Source organism: Siphateles boraxobius, unplaced genomic scaffold (genome assembly GCF_051911475.1).
Source record: "Siphateles boraxobius isolate OS27281-9 unplaced genomic scaffold, OSU_SipBor_1 35, whole genome shotgun sequence".
NCBI lineage: Eukaryota > Metazoa > Chordata > Actinopteri > Cypriniformes > Leuciscidae > Siphateles > Siphateles boraxobius.
In genome coordinates this window covers 2,009,588-2,029,144 of record NW_027508975.1, presented here as the reverse complement: position 1 = coordinate 2,029,144, position 19,557 = coordinate 2,009,588, and the positions used below count along the sequence as shown (strand labels likewise).

The window sequence follows — 19,557 nt, the reverse complement described above, 5'->3', positions numbered from 1 at the left end:
TTTTTTCCCCTCGATGATGTGGCCCTGTTTACACCTGGTATTTAGATGCGTTTGGTCGATTGGATCACAAGTGGACGACACTAAATACAAATGTAAACGGGTCTAAAACGTTTTGAGCTTGTCCACTTTTGATCACTTCCAGATGTAGTCGAAAACACATTCGACCGGATTGCTTTCGTAGTGGAAACGCTCATGTGATCAAATGTGTTCAAACCAAGCGTGCCGCACAAGCCCTGAAAAGTGAAGCAAAATTGTCTCGATCGCCCCCCGGTGACCGGTCCTAGTATAGCTCATAAACCCCGCCTCCCCATGTTATTCAATGGGATGTGAGACCAACTAAACAATTAAATTTCACTTCACATATCTTTTTTCCAAAGATAGATTCTGTCATTTGCTGTAGATTTCATCACGCCGATGTAATTTCAAGTACCTGTTTTTTAGTGAGTTATTTGATGCTATAAAAACGGCGCTGTTGCGTACATGATTGACATCTGTGATTGACAGGTTCTCTGAGCAAAGTAGTCACTGGAGCAGCAACGGACTTTTTTTTCAAGATCTTTGGAGGACTGAGGAGATTGGAGCTTTAAATTTAATATCTACATTTCAATGATGAATTATTTCACACCGACATACTGGGTTGTTCTGCAGCAGAGGCGCGTGCTTAGATTCATTCAGCGAGAGTGAGGGCGGGACCAGAGCGGGACGTTGATTTCGCGGCTTTACTTCCTGCTCACTACTGCGCATGTCTGGTCCCGAAATCGCAACTGCGCAGACTCAAGTCCCAAGATGTCAGAGCCATATCGGGACAATGACGGCTTCACTTCTCGCCAATGGAAGAGAGCGAAGGGCCGTCGTCCATCTTATTTTACAGTCTAAGGTTCAAACAGACACAAAAGACCGTCTACTGAGTTAATGCATAAACATTATGGGAAGTGCACTAGCCAGACGGGATTTAAACTTTATCAGCTGGAGACCCATGCCTGTTTTAAAGATTAAAAACTTGACTAACACAATATTCTCTCACCAACACACACTCGCAGCGTTCGGCTGGTCTTGAGGTTATCAGAGCAGAAACTAAAGCTGATGCTCTCAGTGTGTTTCTCCGTCGTCTCCGGCCGTATTCATAAGTAAATTGTGAACTTATTTCGTCCATTAGATTGAAAGATCTAAAAAAAAAACATTTACCCTCCCATTATAGACTCTCACCTCGAAGAAATCAGGACAGAAGAGACAGATTTAAACACCAGGTGTAAACGGGTATGTGTCTCCCTCTTGTTATCTGATCGACTGAAACACATCTTACCAGGTGTAAATAGGGCCTGAGAATCGCACCTGCTCATAAATGTAATAATTCTCAGTTAGTAGAAAAAATTCGGATCATCCTCGTTCATTATGTTAGTGTACAGCCCAGCCTTGTGGTGATGAATGGAATAGTCCTCAAAATGCTGCCGATTGCATAAACTGATTAGACTGACTTAAAGTTGAAGACTATCTTGTAACACTAGTTACATTTAAAAGGTAGATTGGTTTAAATTAAATACAAAAAGACTGATAGTTGGTCAGACTTATGTAACTGGCCCCTGGTTTCATCCATAGCTCCTATTGTTAATTATAATGCATTGATACATTTCGGCTTAGAAAATGTATGCTTAATTCTAAAAGTAATGATTGTAATATTTGCGTTTTTGAGGTGCAAGACATTTTTTTCCTCAGGAATGTGTTTTCTAGACTATATGACCACTTTTATTGTATGTTAGGCTATTACATCAATATATATCAATGATCCCATTCATGTAGTTTTGAGTCAGCTTGCTTATTCATGCTGAAATCAGTATTTTTTAAACCAAAGTTTTTATGGCCATATTGGTGCATGTTTATCTTCTGAAAATGGCACGTTTTATTGGTAGGCTACATGTTTACCATTGTTTTGTATGATGTTTTGTAGATAGAACCATGACGTCAACAATCAAAATAAAATATTAAATTACAAATTTAGAAATGCATGTGGTCGGTGTGGTCACAGTGAAAATTCAGCGAAATTTCCATTGTCAATAGTGAAATCGCATTGAAATCAAGCATTTTTCTGGTGTTAAACGTGGCAAATGCGCATGACCAATTTGAACACGGGCAAAATCTCCACGGGGAACTTTTTCACCCTTGCACGAAACACCTGATAATAAATACGAGTCGAAATTTGCTTGCGAGATTTCGCTGAGCAACGGTAAATGTGATCGCAAAAAAAGTCACAACTATAAAAGGTTCCCATGTAGACTTTGCTTGTGTTCTAGTTGGTCAAGCAAATTCGCTGCGTTGCCCAACAGTAAGTTGCAATAGTATTTTCTTCCTTATTGTGAGGTATATCCAAGTGAAATGGGCTTCTGGAACAAGATAAAATATAGGCTTGATTTTGTCAATAGGGAATTGTTTGGATGGTTGTGGTTTGCTGTTGGTCGATCTCATATGAGTGACAGGTTGCCCCGCCCTCGGGTCAGTAAACACGTCATCAGAGAAGAAATGCTGCAAGAAGATATTTTGATTATAATACTGCAATATTCTCTTAAAAAAATAAGAATTTTGATTCAATGATGATTTTAAACTGACTGTTGTGTAAACGTGCTTTGCTACTCTGTTGACAATAGACTTCTTTGCCGCACCTTAAAGGGACATTGTGTAGGAATTTCTCCCATCTAGCAGTGAAATTGTATTTTGCATTCAAACGAATTGTGCTCTCCAGCGCCTTGCTTTTTCAAATGCGTGTTGCATCTACGGTAGCTGTTATGCACCAAAAAGTTATGACAGGATGGTTCTAATAGGACTTCGTCGAGTTTTCCTTCGGGTGAACAGGTTTGTTGTTTCAAACAAACTGCAACTTGACACAACGAACAAACAAATGTTACAGTATGATTAATAATAGTGCAATGCAGGCTTTTAAACTTGCCGGGGCCGTGAAGCGCCTCTCACTGCTCTGCTCCTCCGTTTCTGCTGCTTTCAGTCACGTGACGCTGGCTCTGAACGGAAACGCGTTGGCCTAGTACTTTTTGACCCTCTCTGCTATTATAGGTTTTCAAGATGGCGGAACTTCATAGAAGCCTCCGTGGACCTACCCGTCACATGTATATAAAGATAATAAATTCTTTGTTTACGAGGATAAGTCAGATAATTGGCAGAGGTATTTGTACACCATTGAGGACATATTTATGAATAAAAATATTGATTTTCGATAATAAAATCCCTAAAAAAATACACATTGCCCTTTAAGAATATATCTTTTTTCCTTTTTTCAATGGTTAACCCAGAAAATACCAGATTTTTCCTACAGCCACAAAATGTTGTTGTCTCTATTGATGGTCAACAAGCACAGGATTTAACTTCTTCTTTTTCATTAGCAGCCGTCCAGAATCGAATGGCTGTTTAACCTCTGTCTGATAAACATGAGAGTATGAGACAGCTGCTTCTATAAATAACTAACCCCCCCTCGACTGCCTCCCTCCTCGTACGGCTCTCTTCTTGAGTTGACGCATATGTATATGTTGGCTGAAAGAGGGCAGAAGAAACACACCACAACTCCTAAAGGCAGACAGCTCTACGAAGGTTCCTTGATCTTGGGAGCTGACTAAAAGCCATGAAGAGCTTGAAGTTCCTAGCAGCCGAGGGCTTCGTCCAAACCGGCACAAACGCGTGTCAGAACCTCCACTGCTTGTCTTGCAATCTCTACCCAATCCTCTTCAAGGCCAGTTATCTGCGTGAGGAGGCATCAATGCTCCATGACTTGGTCCAGACGTGGCCTCTGACGGAGATTAACTTGCGTAAACTGTTAGGCCGAACGGTGGACTGTCCAGAGGATCTCACGTCCCGCACATGCAGGCTCTGTCTGGAGGCCTTTCTCACAGGTCTGAGGGACTATGTGTTTCAAGCTCCAAGCACGTATGCTAAAAAGCTATGTGTGGTGGATATAACGGGTCTGCAAGACACTGAACAACAGATCTGTCCCTGTGGACGGACCCTCGGGCGTTGGGCACGAACGGAGCTTCTCACCCGCATGTGCTACGAGACTATGGCATCCATGCAGGATGGTCAAGCATCACCATCAGCGTTTAAAGTGGAGGTCGATGTTCGCATGGATGCTTTTGTTACTGGACGGAACAACGAGGTTGTTGCTCAGGCTTTGTTGCTTCGCAGACATTGCCCGTTAAAACTGCACTTCGTGGGCCTGCGTGTGGATTCGTTGAGCCTCAGGAACCTGTTTTACCTCCTGAAGCTGGTGGAATCACACGGCCTGCAGAAGCTAGAAGTGGTGCACAACGTACATCTGGAGGCTCCACACATCGAGGTGATGTTCTCCCAGTTGAAGTTCCCCAAGCTGCGCTCCATCACCTTTCCTGCGCAGGCGTTGAACGTGCACCGGTTGGGCCCGGATGACGAGGGGCTCATGGGAGTTCTGGGAGAGCTGATGAGCAAACTGACCGAGCTGAGAGAGCTTTATCTGGGGTTCTCCACTCTTACAGGACATCTGAGGAAACTGCTGAGGTAAAGGCTTGGAATAGTTCACCCAAATATTACAATTATCCCATAATTTACTCACCCTCAAGACATCCAGCCAAGCACAATGATAATATCCTGGCTCTTCCCAGCTTTGTAATGGCATTGAATAGTGTCCCAAGTTTTTGAAGCTCCAAAAAGCGTATCATAAAATTAATCCATTTGATTCCAGTGATGCCTGGCTTCTGGCAACGGCTGTACGTGTAACGTGTGCGATTGTGTTCGTTAGCGTGTCGAGTTCGGTGGAAGGGTGACCTCTGACCTGACTGATGATATAGTCGTTGCATAAGCTTGGGTGAGAATTGATGTAAGGATAGAGCAAATGGAGGAAAGAAAAATGGAGGATTTCGATATAAAAGAAGAGCTATGTCATATCCACTTTCTCTTAAACGCATGTCACCCGTTGCTGGAAGCCAGTTATTGTGGTTTATAAAGTTTTAAATATTTATATTTTTCAAAAAAAAACTAAAAAACATCGCTTTGCTTCAGAAGGCATTTATTACCCCCCCGGAGTCATATGGATAACTGGTACTTTTATGATGGATGGATGCGCTTTTTGGAGCTTCAAAAACTCAATGCCATTACAAAGCTGGGAAGAGCCAGGATATTAGGATTGTGTTCGGCTGAAAGAAGCAAGTCATATACACTGAGGATGGCTTGAGGGTGAGTAAATTATGGGATAATTTTCAATTTTGGGTGAACTAACCATTTAAACTCCTACACATACATTCTTAAAAATGAAGGTTATTTTTTTGGCATCTAATGAAGAATCTATGGAACATTTGCATTTGCACAAAGGGTTCTTTAAAGCCAATTCACATTGCACTGACGACAGACGGCAACAGACGCTTTGTTGGGTTTTGTCAGATCAGTGTGGTAACTCTGTAGGTGTATGTCGCCATTGTTCGGCTCTCGCTTTTGCCGATTAAACATTGGCTCAGTGATTGTTGGATCTTTAAATGCCTGAGATGTGATTTACTCTAATCTGATGACTGTTTGCATTGGTCAATGCAAGAGTGTAAACCTCCTAGACTTGCGCTCAAAAGTTTTATTTGTTTTTGAAAGAAGTCTCTTCTGCATCTATTTGATGATAATATGCATCTGTCCATCTTAATGTAAATATTGCGTAATATTGTTACAATTTAAAACAATATTGTAATATTTTATATTTTTCTATATTCCTGTGATGCAATTTTCAGCATCATTACTCCAGTCTTCAGTGTCACATGATCCTTCAGAAATCATTCTAATATTTTTTGATTTGTTGCTCAAGAAACAGTTATGATCATTATTAATGTTGAAAACTGTTATGCGGCATTTTTTGTGAGTACACACTTTTTTTTTTACTGACACCAAACATTTGAATTGGGTACAATATTGTTTTCGAAAGAAGTCTCTTCTACATCTATTTGATAAAAATACACATCCGTCCATCTTAATGTAAATATTGTGTAATATTGTTACAATTTAAAACAATATTTTTTTTTGAAAGAAGTCTCTTCTGAATCTATTTGATAAAAATACACATCCGTCCATCTTAATGTAAATATTGTGTAATATTGTTACACTTTAAAACAATATTGTAATAATTTATATTTTACTATATTCCTGTGATGCAATTTTCAGCATCATTACTCCAGTCTTCAGTGTCACATGATCCTTCAGAAATCATTCTAATATTTTTTGATTTGTTGCTCAAGAAACATTTATGATCATTATTAATGTTGAAAACTGTTATGCGGCATTTTTTTTTTAATACACACTTTTTTTTTTTACTGACACCAAACATTTGAATTGGGTCTTCTTCACTTAAATGTAAGATCAGAGAATCTTATTTGAGGGTTTGCAAACAGGGAGCGATTTCAACAACAACACACTAGACAACATGGGTTGTCATTATCAACCCATGTTGTCTAGTGTGTTGTTGTTGAAATCGCTCCCTGTTTGTTGTGCGACTGTTGCAGACAGCTGTCCCATTGCAAACTCTAAGTAGGCCAGGACATGACTTTGGCAAAACAGTATGTTCTACATTCGCTGTAAATAGCAGTGCATGTGTCTTATAACAGTCAAAACATCACATGTCATACAGGTGCTAAAACACAATCTGCTCCATGATATTAATACTTTTGTTCATTTTATATTATTCATATTCAGCGCAACGGTTTTCAACATTAATAACAGAAAAACTGAAATGTTTTTTGAGTTTCAAATCATCATATTAAAATGATTTCTGAAGGATGTAGTAATGATGCTGAAAATTTCAGCTTTGATCACAGGAATAAATTACATTTTACAATATATTAAAGTGAAAAACTGGTGTTTTAAATTGTAATAATATTCGTCAATAAAAACACAACAAAAACAGGATTAATCAAATTTGCAGAGTAACAAAATAGCTTTATTATTCAGTGAATCACTCAAATGATTTTCCTGATATTTTAATGCAGCTTTGTCAAATTCTTTAAAAAATGTTTCTATTTTTAAATGTTAATAGTTTTAATATTATAGTATGCAATGCAATAGCATGCCTATTATTATTAGCTGCATTTAGTGTAAATTCCATAATGCTGTTATCTTATTTGAGATCATCCTTAAACACTTGTTTTGAGTAACTTGAGTCTGTTTGTTTCACCAGTCCACTAAACACTCCACTGCAGGTTATCGAGTTAGCGAACTGTAGTCTCAGCGCAGTGGACATGGCCTACTTCGCCAACAGCCTGCACAGTGAGCACATCGTGAAGCTGGACCTGAGTGGTCATGCGGTTGCGGACGTCTTCCCCAGCACCTTCCGGAAGCTTCTGTATCGCTGTTCTGCCACACTCACGAGTCTGGGTGTGGAGGAGTGTGGACTGGACGACGAGACCCTGGATATGTTCACACAAGCACTGAGACCGTGTCACGCACTACAGGAACTGAAGATCCTGGGTAATCCCCTGAGCACTGCTGCCCTGCGCATTCTTTTCAATACGCTGGCTCTGGGCTTTCCTGCTTTGAGGTAAGACTGTTCATTTGTGGTCTTTTTTTTTTTTTTTAAATGTTCAACTCTAATGTTGCCATTTAAGCATGAAAAAGCTCTGCAAAGTTACAAAGGCCCTCCAAAGGGAGTTATTCTCTGTATCAGTGTCACTGTTTCTGAACTCCCTCATTGCGTCCCAACAAAGACTATAAATAGAAAGGGACTAGTGCCAATTTATACAATCCGTCCTAAATAGTTTTCGAAATTAGAGGCTGCGTCCGCAATCGCATACTCCAATGTGATTTGAGTAGGTACTTATTTTGAATAATTACTTCACGACCACTAAAAAAAAGTACGTTTCATTTAGTATGAATTAAAAATCCAGATGTATTACTTTCACCATTCATTCTGTCATTATCATGTGACCTACTGCTCTATCAGGCTTCACCTACAATCACAAATCTTCTCCCATGGCCTCATGGGATAGTAAAGTGTCCATCATATGGAAGTAGGTGTACATCTGTGGATATTTTTCTTGGACATACTACTTTTGTCACATACTGTTTTGCTATATAATAGGGAAATATGGAATTTCGGATGCAGCCAGTGTGTCCCAAATCGTAGTGTTGAAATGAGTGTTTCAACGATACATTAGTGGAAGCATTTAAATTATCCTATGAATCGTTAATCGAATTTTGTGAATCATCCTGAATTTGCAAAAAATGTTCTTGAATCGAATGGAAAACCTTTGAATCTTTGGGTGGATTCCAAAGTAAGGGGTGTGACATTTCCCAAACGCACAGTTGACCAATCACAACACACTGGACCAGCCAACCAATCAGAGCACATTGTGCTTTTCAGAATGAGGGGCTTCATAGAGACAGGGATATCGTTACTGACAGACTGGGAAGAGAGGAGCTGCAACAATGGAGAATATGTGGAAAATTGTTTTTAAACATTTAAGCATGAAAACCAATTCTAAAAGAGGCCAAAAACAAAACCAAGCCTTTGTAAAAGAGCATAATAGGTCCTCTAACTTTTTAGCGTTTTGAGTGTTCTGACTTAATTTCGATTGTATTGTGCCACAGATACGTTGAGCTTCCCGTCCCTCGTGACTGTTATCCTGAAGGTGCCACGTACCCGCTGGATGATAGGACACTGATAAACTACGACAGGGAGAAGTTCCAGCTAGCCAGGACTGAACTTGTTGGCATCCTAGAGAGGGAGGGGAAGAGACACATAGAGGTCTGCACACCGTTATTTGGAGCCTATGATCCTGACATCAACGAGACCAGCAACGAACTGGGAGTCTCCATGTTGCAATCGTTCAACAGTGTCGTAGGAAACTTCATTGACACAGTCAATAGTGTTACTCAACGGAGAGATCAGAGAATGATGGAGTGAGGCGTTCAAAATGAACGATGTATGAAGGATGTATGTTTTCAACATTTATAATAAGAAATATTTCTTCAGCAGCAAATCATATCAGAATGATTTCTGAAGGATCATGTGACACTGAAGACTGGAGTAATGATGCTGAAAAATTCAGCTTTGTTCATAGTTAAATGTAACGTGTTTATGGTTCACTTTATTTTTTTAATGGACTGTAATTGTTAATATCAAATAATTTGCAGTTTAGGCTGGGCTTTAATTACTTTTTTAGTAATTACTGTAATGTAAAATGTATATTTTTTCCTCCCTGGAGATAAAATGTGTAATTTTAACCAGGACACCAGTATTGGAATCAAGTATGACCTACTTGGTAGAAATATTCCATTAAACAAATGCTTAAACTACCTTTGTGTTGTTTCTACATTAATTCAAAGTGGAAAATGAGATTGAATGTTTGAAAATACCTGTATATATATTAGTTCACAGTATGTATATTTATGTATTCAAGAAGGTTAGGATAACAGAGTTCGGTGTCTGCAAACAATACATGCACAACTCTATTAGACAATCTCTAATAAAGAATTAAAAATATTTGCAACTATCCATTACAGGATTGAGCTTGATCTCAATTCATGAAAAGTAAACATTGTATAGGTTAACAATGCCATGAAATTGTACTTACTGAATGTCTTGTATGACAAAGACCTACCTTAAAAACAAATGCATATTTAATTAAATGGCCTTATCTTTTTTCCCAAGGAAAAAAAAACTACTACAGGCACTTGACTTTTGTCAGAAAAGACCATTTAATAGGTATAGGGAATCATCACATAATACATTTACTCTTAAATACAAGACACCAGACATCACATCAAAGAGGAGCTTTAGCCTCATCCTACTTCTTCGCCCACTCCTCTTTTTCCTTCTTTTCACGGATAACCTCCTCCAGATACGGCTCAAGGTAAGCCACATCCTACGGGGAACAATGAACAGCGGTTGAAAATAGCTTACATCTGAAAGGTGCTTAAATACAAATTAGTTAAATTAGCATTCTGTTTTTTACTCATGCCAAATGCATATACTTCCACAAAACAAAAGGCAATGAAGATAGAAATTGCTATACAATGAAAGTAAATATTTGTAACAAGCATATTAGAATGATTCTAAAGCTATATGGATGAGAAAGACCAAATCTAATCCAAAAAAACACTTTCAAATCTCTTGCATACAGTTATGCATACTGAAACTTTTTTGTGTTCAACAGGAATTTTTTGGGGTGTGCGCTAAACATTTTAAATGTGCATTTTTTCTACACATGCATAATGTTGAGATGTACGCAAATGATGTTTGGGAGATACATACAAATACATATTTAGTATTAGAGATCGACCAGTGATCGGTTTTATCAATATTTTTCCCGATATTTAAACATTTTCCCATAATCATGTATTGGTTTTTAAATATTGGATTGACCAATAAATGGCACTCACTTGTGGGTGTTTAGAGAATTGCATGCAAGGCGCCCTTAAATCTGTGTTGGAGCGATGAGTCAACAGTGTTCAAAGGTACAATACCTTGCCTCCCTTAGATAATAAACTTTATTTAACATAACAGCCATTAATGCACAAATGAGATGTTTCATAAATGCTTGGTGTAGTTTAATCTTGGCACTAAAAAATAGAGTCAAACTCACTGAGTCACGTAATCCGTCAAGTCCTGTCCCAATAAAGACTTAACTTCACATAAATTCAATACAATAGCCATGAATGAGGGCATGTTGGAAAGAAAAGCGCTGAATTTAATTCTCTCTGTTGTTTACACTCGTCTCGTAAGTCACGTTTATAGTGGTTCATTTACTGGGTTGATAATCAGGAAATATTCCAGCGTGTTCCACTCTCTTTAGCCTATTAAACACATAAAACTGTAGCATAAAACAAAAATAAATCTATAGAGTCTATGAACTCTTCATAAATAATCTTAAGTTCTACATTTGAAAACAGAGTTTGTAAATTTATTCTGCCTGTTAATATTAATGGTGTTATTAATAAAGATGAAACTGGGATTACTAAACAACACTAAAGTAGGAATGTTTTTATTATTATTATTCAGGCAGTTTAGAATGTTTTATGCCATTTTTAATTTGTTAAAATTATTTTTACAAGCTATATTCGTTACATGTTTGTTTACCTGATCAAAGATTTTATTTTAAAAAGACACTTGTCACTACTATAGTGTCACAGAGCACTATTTTTTGCACTCTTTCAGACTTTTCATTGATGTAGAAGTGTTTTGTTTTGTATGTGAGGGATTGAAATTGCAGAAATTAGTATATATAAAAATAGTGTGTTTGTTATTTTCAAAAACCGAAAATAAAACAATAAATCAAAATTGGTTATCAGGCACATAAACGTGCAAATAATCAGTAATAAAAAATTAAATTTTGGTCAATCTGTATTTAGTATAGCACATTATTCCAAGAATATTAAACTTAAATAAAACCTCCAGGACAATCTCTTTCCCACCTCCTCAAATTTAGTCCACTGGTCCTTGGGAAGAACCTGTTGCTTCATGGAAAGATCCAGAGCTCTCTTGATGCGGAACATCCTGTCGTTGTAAACCGGTTCTGGAAGCCGACGAATGGCCTCTTTTACATCACTGTCCTCGTTAATGGTGTCATCCCGCATCAAACCTATATGACATGAGAAAGAAATTGTCACATTTGCATACCATATACTTCTTGAAGGTCACTCTAAACATTGCATTGTCTGCATGGTAAAGCGATGGCAGTGCTTACCCAGTTTGTTGAAACCGGCTGCGTTGTAGTACCATTTTCTGAAGCCCACCAGGAGCCTGCCGGTTGCAGCTGTACACAGACAGGAACAAATGACTTATAATGTGGAGTTTACGGTGACTTTCAAGTGTTGGCTGGGTTATTAAAAGTATAGTTCACCCAAAATTTAAGATTATCATCACTTACCCAAACCTATACGAGTTTCTTTCTTTTGCTGAACACAAAATATGATATTTTAAAGAACGTAGGTAACCAGACAGCTGATAGTAGTCATTGACTTAAACAGTAGTTTTTATTTCATAATATTAAAGTCAATAGCTAACTTACCGTCAACTGTCTGGTTAGTTACCAACATTTTTTAAAATATCTTCTTTGTGTTCAACAGAAGAAAGAAATTCATACAGGTTTTGAACAACTTCAGGGTGAGTAAGTTAACGTTAAGTAATGACAATTTTCATTTTTGGGTGAACTATCCCTTTAAAGCAGAAAAATCTCTGACAAACGGTCACAGCTGACATGAGATTCAGTTATGGGTCTCTACGCTCGTTAACTAACGTTACTAGAGAATGAATCACGGATAATTAAATTCTCTCTTATTACTTGAAAACACTCACACACAAAAAAAGCAGTTATTTACAGGCGACGTGGGAATAGAAACATATTTCGTCTAGTGCAGACGAGGACACTCAGTAGAGGACATCAGTGCTTTATATGTCAAAACTAACAACGGCGCAAACAAACAGTCATTCTAATAGCGCAGAAAGGAGGCGAGTTATAAAATAACTCCTTAACTTGCTAACAACAAATTCATAAGTTCGTATTTTTAAAAAACACACACAAAAAACATTTTACCTGGTGCCCTCGACGCCATTTCTGCTCGCAAGGAAAGTAGGTAGCACAGTATTGTGGGATATGTGACGTCTCGTCCGGTGATAACGCAATCTTCTTCTCTCAGCATGTGATTGGTTGAATCTGGCCGTCAGAGTTTTTCTTAAAGGGATAGTTCACCCATAAATGAAAATGCTGTCATCGTTTACTTACCCTAAAGTTTTTCCAGACTTGTATGGATGACCTTCTTCCGTTGAACACAAAATAAGTTATTTTGAAGAAAGTCGGAAACCAATCAGATGATGGACCCCATTGACTTTCATACTATTTTCCCTCCATTCATTCATTTCATTTAGCTGACGCTTTTATCCAAAGCGACTTACAATTGCTATATATGTCAGAGGTCGCACGCCTCTGGAGCAACTAGGGGTTAAGTGTCTTGCTCAGGGACACATTGGTGTCTCACAGTGGATTCAAACCCAGGTCTCTCACACCAAAGGCATGTGTCTTATCCACTGCGCCATCACCTCCCCCCATACTATGGAAGTCAGTAAACTGTTTGGTTACCCATATTCTTCAAAATTACTAATTTTGTGTTCAGCCGAAATAAGCTCTAGTCCTTTCTAACTAGACTGGAAGCACTTTATTGTAGTGTTCTGCATGTCCATAATTTTGTTACAATAGCTGAGTAACTAGCTAATAGCTAACCATAACTACACACTAACCGTCCCCTAAAACTAACAGTAACCCATGTAGTTGCCTTATTTTATTTTCTTGTGTAAGTGCACATACTGTAAAATAATGTGCAACCACTCAGCCTGAATTTATTAAATTGGAGTATATCATAAGAGATAAACAGGTGGTATTTCCAGATGTGCATAAGCGCAGCTCAATTTTTAAAGTCACCATGAAATCCAAATGGATAATTCTTGTTCTCATTTTATTTTATGGAATATCACAGTATTTATTATTAATGATTTATCCATGCACATCATTATTTTTTTATTTTTATGTATGTGCCTTGTAATTTTTAATTAAAATGACTTCCCCTCCCTCTAACAGCAACATCTCTTCTCTTATGAAGTGTTTCCTGGCGCGAGGGCGGGGCAACCTGTCATATTTACATGAGATCCACCAATAGCAAACCACAACCATCCAATCAATACCCTATGGACAAAATCAAGCCCCGCATTACATTTGTTCTTGTTTGCCGTTTCACTCGGATATACCCGGTCATAACAAGGAAGAAAAGACTGTCGCAACTTCCATTTCATGTTGACGTTAAATGTTTATTTATAAGACTATGTTCATACAACCCAACTAAAAAAAAGTAACTAAGTATTCTGTACATCTACAACGTTTTCTGAAATCTTTCAAAGTCTTCAAGGGTGGCTAATGCTACTTCGGAGCAGAAAATGTCATCAGGCAGGAACACAAAGCGATCCAAAGAGATGTAGTTGGGTTGAGATGGTTGGTACTGGGCCCGGCCTAAGTACTCTAGAAACAAATGTCGCTCTTTGATGCGAAGGAACTTGGCATTAAGGACCTTTTAGAAGTAAAAAAACAACAAAAACAAATGTGCATGTTAAAGTAAACTCTGACACTGCAAGACACCTTATACATTATTTACCATTTAGACACACTATTTCTCTTCCTTGAAATTTATATAAAACTGGCACAATATCTGAATTCAGTATACAAAGCCATGCAATAGAAATACCATGCAAAATGCCTCAGATACAATATTATCCTCCTATCTCTACAAGCAATCACAGCTCTAACTACATTTGTTTATAATTTTTAAATGAAAGGGGCAAATAATATGTACCTGTGGGAACTTTGCAATAAGTGAGTGTGGAACATCCATGGTGTTGTGAACAAAGTCAAATATTTGGGTGAGTTTTCTTTTATTAGCGATTAGGACTTTAGGAACGGTTTTGACAATGTGTTGGATTTCATTTCCACGAAATCCAAACTCCAGTTCACAAACCTTGATGAGAGAAATAAATGAATATCTGTCACAATAGTACAATTAAAAACAAAATTAAGCGAGACCAACAAAGTGTCAGACCTTTAGATTCTCCTTAATTGGCTCTAAACTTCCACACAGTAGTTTCGGTAGACGAGTCACAACATTTCGGGTCTGAAAGCATAAATCATGACAACACTTATGGTGAATGTGTATTTCTGCAAACGCTAAAGGTCAGTGTGAAAATCAGGTGCAACTTCATTATTGAGTGGTATGAATGGATCTTAAGAGTGAGATTGTTTTTTTTTTCAAACAAAATATGTGACCCTGGATCACAAAACCAGTCTTAAGTCGCACGGGTATATTTGTGGGAATAGCCAACAATACATTGTATGGGTAAAAATTATACATTTTTCTTTTATGCCAAAAATCATTAGGATATTAAGTAAAGATCATGTTCCATGAAGATATTTTGTAAATTTCCTACCGTAAATGTATAAAAAAATTATTTTTGTGAGTGAATGCAGCACAATCGCGAACATAAATGGACAACTTTAAAGGCGATTTTCTCAATGTTTCGATTTTTTTGCACCCTCAGATTCCAGATTTTCAAATAGTCATATCTCGGCCAAATATTGTCCTATCCTAACAAACCATACATCAATGGAAAGCTTATTCAACTTTCATGTGATGTATAAATCTCAATTTTAAAAAAAAAGACCCATATGACTGGTTTTGTCATCCAGGGTCACATATATGTAATACAACTTCACCTTCTCAGCACTGAGTCCCAACTGCTGTTGAAAAAACCCAAGGCGGTTGTCGAGCCTCTCAACGCTGAAGTTAAGCAGATATGGAGCTTTGCTCACCATGACAGCCACAGACTGTTGACTGAACTTCTTTGTTTTTAAATAGGACACCCTTAAAAGGAACAGACCAAAGCAAGAAAGTAACCTTTAGAAGAAAAAGATCAACAAATAAAGCAGAGCAGACATCCACGTCAAGTGTTTCAATGCCCAAGTCAAATTGCTAAATGCTGCAATTTACAGTTTATTTTTGATTTTTTTAAGAGAACCTATTAAGCCCTTTTACAAAGTCTTGTTTTAATTTTTGGGCTCTACTAGAATAGGTAGAGCTTGCTTGAATGTTGAAATAAACACCTTATTTTTCCACATATTCTCCTCTCTTCCCAGTCTGTCAGTAACACTCTGGGGTGTGCTTCCCATACAACAACGTAACTCTCTGCTAATATAACTGAAGTATGATGAATTGTTGAAGAAATCTAATAGCTAGTCACAATACTTTCCCGAAACCGTACTGTCGCAAATTGGACATTTGACCATGTGGGTTAATGATGTCATGCAAGTGGTGGAGTAATAACTTTTAATTAATCCATTTGAGATCTAATTAATGCAATTTCTTTGCTATAAATTACGGACATGGCATCTGAACTAATTCTGATGTTTCTCACTTATTTTTCTTTATTTCCAGATTCAATCATAGGCTCGATATTACGTACTAGCGCACGTTAGCACATGCGCTCGCTTCAAAAACAGTGTTTTAAATCTCTTGACAAACTAAAAGACGTAAATTACATTTGTATGTATTCTAAATAAAATATATAGATTGTACTGAATGTCAGCTTACTTATTTGGCTCAAAATAAGGATTTATTAAATCCAATAGTCATGCAAACAAGAGACTATGTTTCTAACCACAGGTCGAGAGCTGTCGTTCCAACCACACAACTTGGTGTTGTTGTTTGTGAATGTTTGTTGGAACTATGGTTTTAGTTCCTGTCTCTATGAAGCCCCCCCTTCTGAAAAGCACACTGTGCTCTGATTGGTCGACTGGACCAGTGTGTTGTGATTGGTCAAGCGCTTTGAGCGTGTTTGGGAAATGTACCGCTTCTTACCATAACCGCCCATCTCAACACACTACTAACTAACTCAAACAGGCCCCGCCCCTTTATCCTGCTTATTCATTATTTAAATGAGGAATATTTTGTTTGTTCCCAGAAGAAAACTCAAGACTACAATGGAGGCATTTCAGGAGTTCAGAAACACTGATATAGAGAACAACTCCCGCTGGAGGGACATTGTGCTTTGTAAATTTGCAGAGCTTTTTCATGCTCAAACAACAACATAATAGAACAACATAAAGAAAGATGAACATGTAAACAAGCATCATAGATCCTCTTTAAATTCTCTTTCTGACCTGGCTTCAAGGTTGTCCAGGCTTTCTGTGAGGATGAAGGGGTTCTTGGTGAGCAGTTTGCCTAGTTTAGACTCCTCAACTCCCAGATCTTTGAGGAAGAGTAGTTTGGGTGCAACATCAGCCTGGAAGTCAAGCCTAATTAGCATGGAGCCCACATTGGGTCTCTGCTCTAGTTCCCACAGGTTGACACCTGGAAATTGAGCAAAAGATTAGACAAATCCAAAAGAATCCAACATAACTTACTATAGATATGAGACATACCAAGCTGAACAAGTTTGCTGAGGGTTTCTGATTTATCCACATAAGGTTTGAGTGTGAATGAATCTGGTGGAAGGGCAGAAGGCACTTCGATCTGGACTGCTTCTTCCTCACTGATTTCCTGAAGAGGAGAAGGACGCACAACTGCATCTAAGCCTATAGCAAACAAACAAGATTATTACATTACAATTTTAAAGGGATAGTTCACCCAAAAATGAATATTCTGTCTGTATTTACTCACCCCCATGTTGTTCCAACCCTGTAAGACCTTCGTTCATCTTCGGAACACGAATTAAGATATTTGTGATTAAATCTGAGAGCTGGATCACTCCTCCATAGGCTTCTAAGGGATTGAAACTTGCCGGCCAGAAAAGTTATTAAAGACATCGTTAAAATAGTCCAAGTGACTACAGTGGCTCAATCTTGAGTTTATCAAGCGACGAGAATACTTTTTGTGCGCAAAAACAAACAAAAACAACGACTTTATTTCAACTATTAATTTCCTTCTCTGTGAGCCTCGAGTCAGTTCACGTAGTGTGATTGCGTCACACGCAGGCCCACTATTGGCCGACGCTGGTCATGTGTGTGATGCGTGTGACGTACAACACAGAAGCGCTGCGCTGTTACACTAGTGAACTCACTCGAGGCCCACAGAGAAGGAAATGAATAGTTGAAATAAAGTCGTTATTTTTGTTTTTTTTGCGCACAAAAAGTATTCTCGTCGCTTGATAAACTTAAGATTGAGCCACTGTAGTCACTTGGACTATTTTAACGATGTCTTTAATAACTTTTCTGGCCGGCAAGTTTCAATCCCTTAGAAGCCTATGGAGGAGTGATCCAGCTCTCAGATTTAATCACAAATATCTTAATTTGTGTCCCGAAGATGAACGAAGGTCTTACAGGGTTGAACAACATTAGGGAGAGTAAATACTGACAGAATTTAAATTTTTGGGTGAACTATCCCTTTAAGTATCAGGGATTCACATGCAAGTATAGCTATATATACATACCTATATCCGAAAGAGTCTCTTGGTTTGATATTTGATGCACGTTCAAATTTTCAAATGGCACAATATGTTTTTCAACTACTCTTTCAGCAAGATCAGTCTTATTATTATACACATCTGGTGAAGCAGCTTGGTGGTCGGTTAAGTTTCGTCTTCCACACGGTGTCCATGTCTCTCTACTGTGCCTCTGTGTGAGACTGTGGACGCCTGGCTGTTCGCGGCTGTGCTGTAGCAGGATATGATGCGAGCGCTGTAGCAGGATATGATGCGAGCGCTGATGCAGTGTGTGTGTTGAAGGCTGGAGAGCTGGAGAAAATAACGGCCTCGAAAGCATCAAACTCACACATCGCCGACAAAGATGCATGACGACTCACAAGCGTTTTCCTGGGTGGAAAATTATGTCATTACATTGTTTGGAGCATAAGAAACAATTGTAGAAATATTTTTTTAAATGTCCTCTATAGGGGACACTAGTTATTAAAAAATAAAATGACATGATAAGACATGTATAGGCAAAAAAAATATTTTTCCCCATTTACCAATCGATTTTTAAGTTTTTTAAGCTATTTCTAACCAAACTTTGTATAAAGATAATTCTCAACTATGTTATAAAAGATAGTATAACAGAATGATTTGATATTCTAGTTTACTTTATGCAATATGTGTGTAAAAATGGCCCTAAATGTTTGCATATTAATGTATTCTTGGGGCAACACTTAATGAAAAAAGAAGTGTAATAATGGAAGTAATAACTTGACATTTTCATAAGAATATCTCATATTTCATAGGAATATTGATATATAATTTCTTTCAGTGTTGTTTCTCCTCAAAATCCCTGATAAATATGAATACATTACATGCTTTAAGTCCTGGTTCAACAGTTAAAGTCCCTGTTTTGGACATGTATGAAATCAATGCCCTGTTTTGTAATAGAAAGTCATATTTTGATTAGAAACCCCATAACTTTTCCCTGAGATATTGATTTATGACAAACAATTTGATTATCTTTGATTAGTGCTAAGTTTGATAATTCAGTCAATGTCAGACATTTTTAAAGACCAAGGAGAAGTTGTTGTCCAAACATTTGGGCATCTCTGAATTTTCAGAACTATCCCTTTAAATCTGTGACGTCTCAGAGAAATTCGCTAAAATATATGTCCTCTACAGAGGAAAAAAAAGTCTACGCCTGGGTCTCAGGAGGATATTGTGGAAATACATAATATTTGTATTACATAATGCATGCATGCATTAGTTTACGAGGCAACTGCGAGTTTACATCAGTGTATGGGGGATTGACAGTAACGTTAAGTTATTGACTCCAATGTCACTATCACATCAACATGATAACGTTATCCAGAAAAGGTGAACAGATGAAGCAGTTTATATATATATCAAAGCATTATTATAGCGCAGACTGCATATCATAGCCATGAACTTATGTCCTATAAAAATAAACATTACCTGTTTTCAGTAGTAGCACAAATCTTCACTGCTGCGAGTTCACGTGTTGGTTCCAGGCTTCGCTATTCACTAGTGAGTCACAGCGCCCTCTAACGCACGGAGGATTCATTGAAAAATCAATTCAGCCAGGGGACAATTGG

The 19,557-nt window shown here is 37.9% G+C and overlaps 3 protein-coding genes across 3 annotated transcripts; 1 reads left to right on the top strand and 2 right to left on the bottom strand.

Moving 5' to 3' along the window:
- Window positions 1-3,495: 3,495 nt before the first annotated feature.
- lrrc14b (leucine rich repeat containing 14B) lies at window positions 3,496-9,291 on the top strand. Its single transcript, XM_077195801.1, has 3 exons — window positions 3,496-4,527; window positions 7,175-7,534; window positions 8,584-9,291. Exons 1-3 carry the CDS (start codon window positions 3,623-3,625, stop codon window positions 8,897-8,899), a joined length of 1,581 nt encoding a protein of 526 aa, XP_077051916.1. The 5' UTR covers window positions 3,496-3,622; the 3' UTR covers window positions 8,900-9,291.
- Window positions 9,292-9,669: 378 nt separating this feature from the next.
- uqcrb (ubiquinol-cytochrome c reductase binding protein) lies at window positions 9,670-12,644 on the bottom strand. The gene is made up of 4 exons (XM_077195802.1): window positions 12,531-12,644; window positions 11,682-11,750; window positions 11,410-11,576; window positions 9,670-9,860 (listed from the first exon to the last, which is right to left on the bottom strand). Exons 1-4 carry the CDS (start codon window positions 12,634-12,636, stop codon window positions 9,783-9,785), a joined length of 420 nt encoding a protein of 139 aa, XP_077051917.1. The 5' UTR covers window positions 12,637-12,644; the 3' UTR covers window positions 9,670-9,782.
- Window positions 12,645-13,774: 1,130 nt separating this feature from the next.
- Window positions 13,775-19,506, bottom strand: mterf3 (mitochondrial transcription termination factor 3). Its single transcript, XM_077195800.1, has 8 exons — window positions 19,418-19,506; window positions 17,960-18,340; window positions 16,953-17,105; window positions 16,692-16,881; window positions 15,249-15,396; window positions 14,578-14,649; window positions 14,335-14,496; window positions 13,775-14,052 (listed from the first exon to the last, which is right to left on the bottom strand). Exons 2-8 carry the CDS (start codon window positions 18,318-18,320, stop codon window positions 13,858-13,860), a joined length of 1,281 nt encoding a protein of 426 aa, XP_077051915.1. The 5' UTR covers window positions 18,321-18,340; window positions 19,418-19,506; the 3' UTR covers window positions 13,775-13,857.
- Window positions 19,507-19,557: the final 51 nt, after the last annotated feature.

Excerpts from the sequence above, each read along its gene's own strand:
- lrrc14b (XM_077195801.1), top strand. The coding sequence starts at position 3,623 with ATGAAGAGCTTGAAGTTCCTAGCAGCCGAGGGCTTCGTCCAAACCGGC. Across the intron at positions 4,528-7,174 it reads CATCTGAGGAAACTGCTGAG|TCCACTAAACACTCCACTGC; the intron begins GTAAAGGCTTGG and ends TTGTTTCACCAG. Across the intron at positions 7,535-8,583 it reads CTGGGCTTTCCTGCTTTGAG|ATACGTTGAGCTTCCCGTCC; the intron begins GTAAGACTGTTC and ends ATTGTGCCACAG.
- uqcrb (XM_077195802.1), bottom strand. The coding sequence starts at position 12,636 with ATGCTGAGAGAAGAAGATTGCGTTATCACCGGACGAGACGTCACATAT. Across the intron at positions 11,577-11,681 it reads AGCCGGTTTCAACAAACTGG|GTTTGATGCGGGATGACACC; the intron begins GTAAGCACTGCC and ends CATGTCATATAG. Across the intron at positions 9,861-11,409 it reads AGTGGACTAAATTTGAGGAG|GATGTGGCTTACCTTGAGCC; the intron begins GTGGGAAAGAGA and ends TGTTCCCCGTAG.
- mterf3 (XM_077195800.1), bottom strand. The coding sequence starts at position 18,320 with ATGCATCTTTGTCGGCGATGTGTGAGTTTGATGCTTTCGAGGCCGTTA. Across the intron at positions 17,106-17,959 it reads AGAGACTCTTTCGGATATAG|GCTTAGATGCAGTTGTGCGT; the intron begins GTATGTATATAT and ends TGTTTGCTATAG. Across the intron at positions 14,053-14,334 it reads TTATTGCAAAGTTCCCACAG|GTCCTTAATGCCAAGTTCCT; the intron begins GTACATATTATT and ends TACTTCTAAAAG.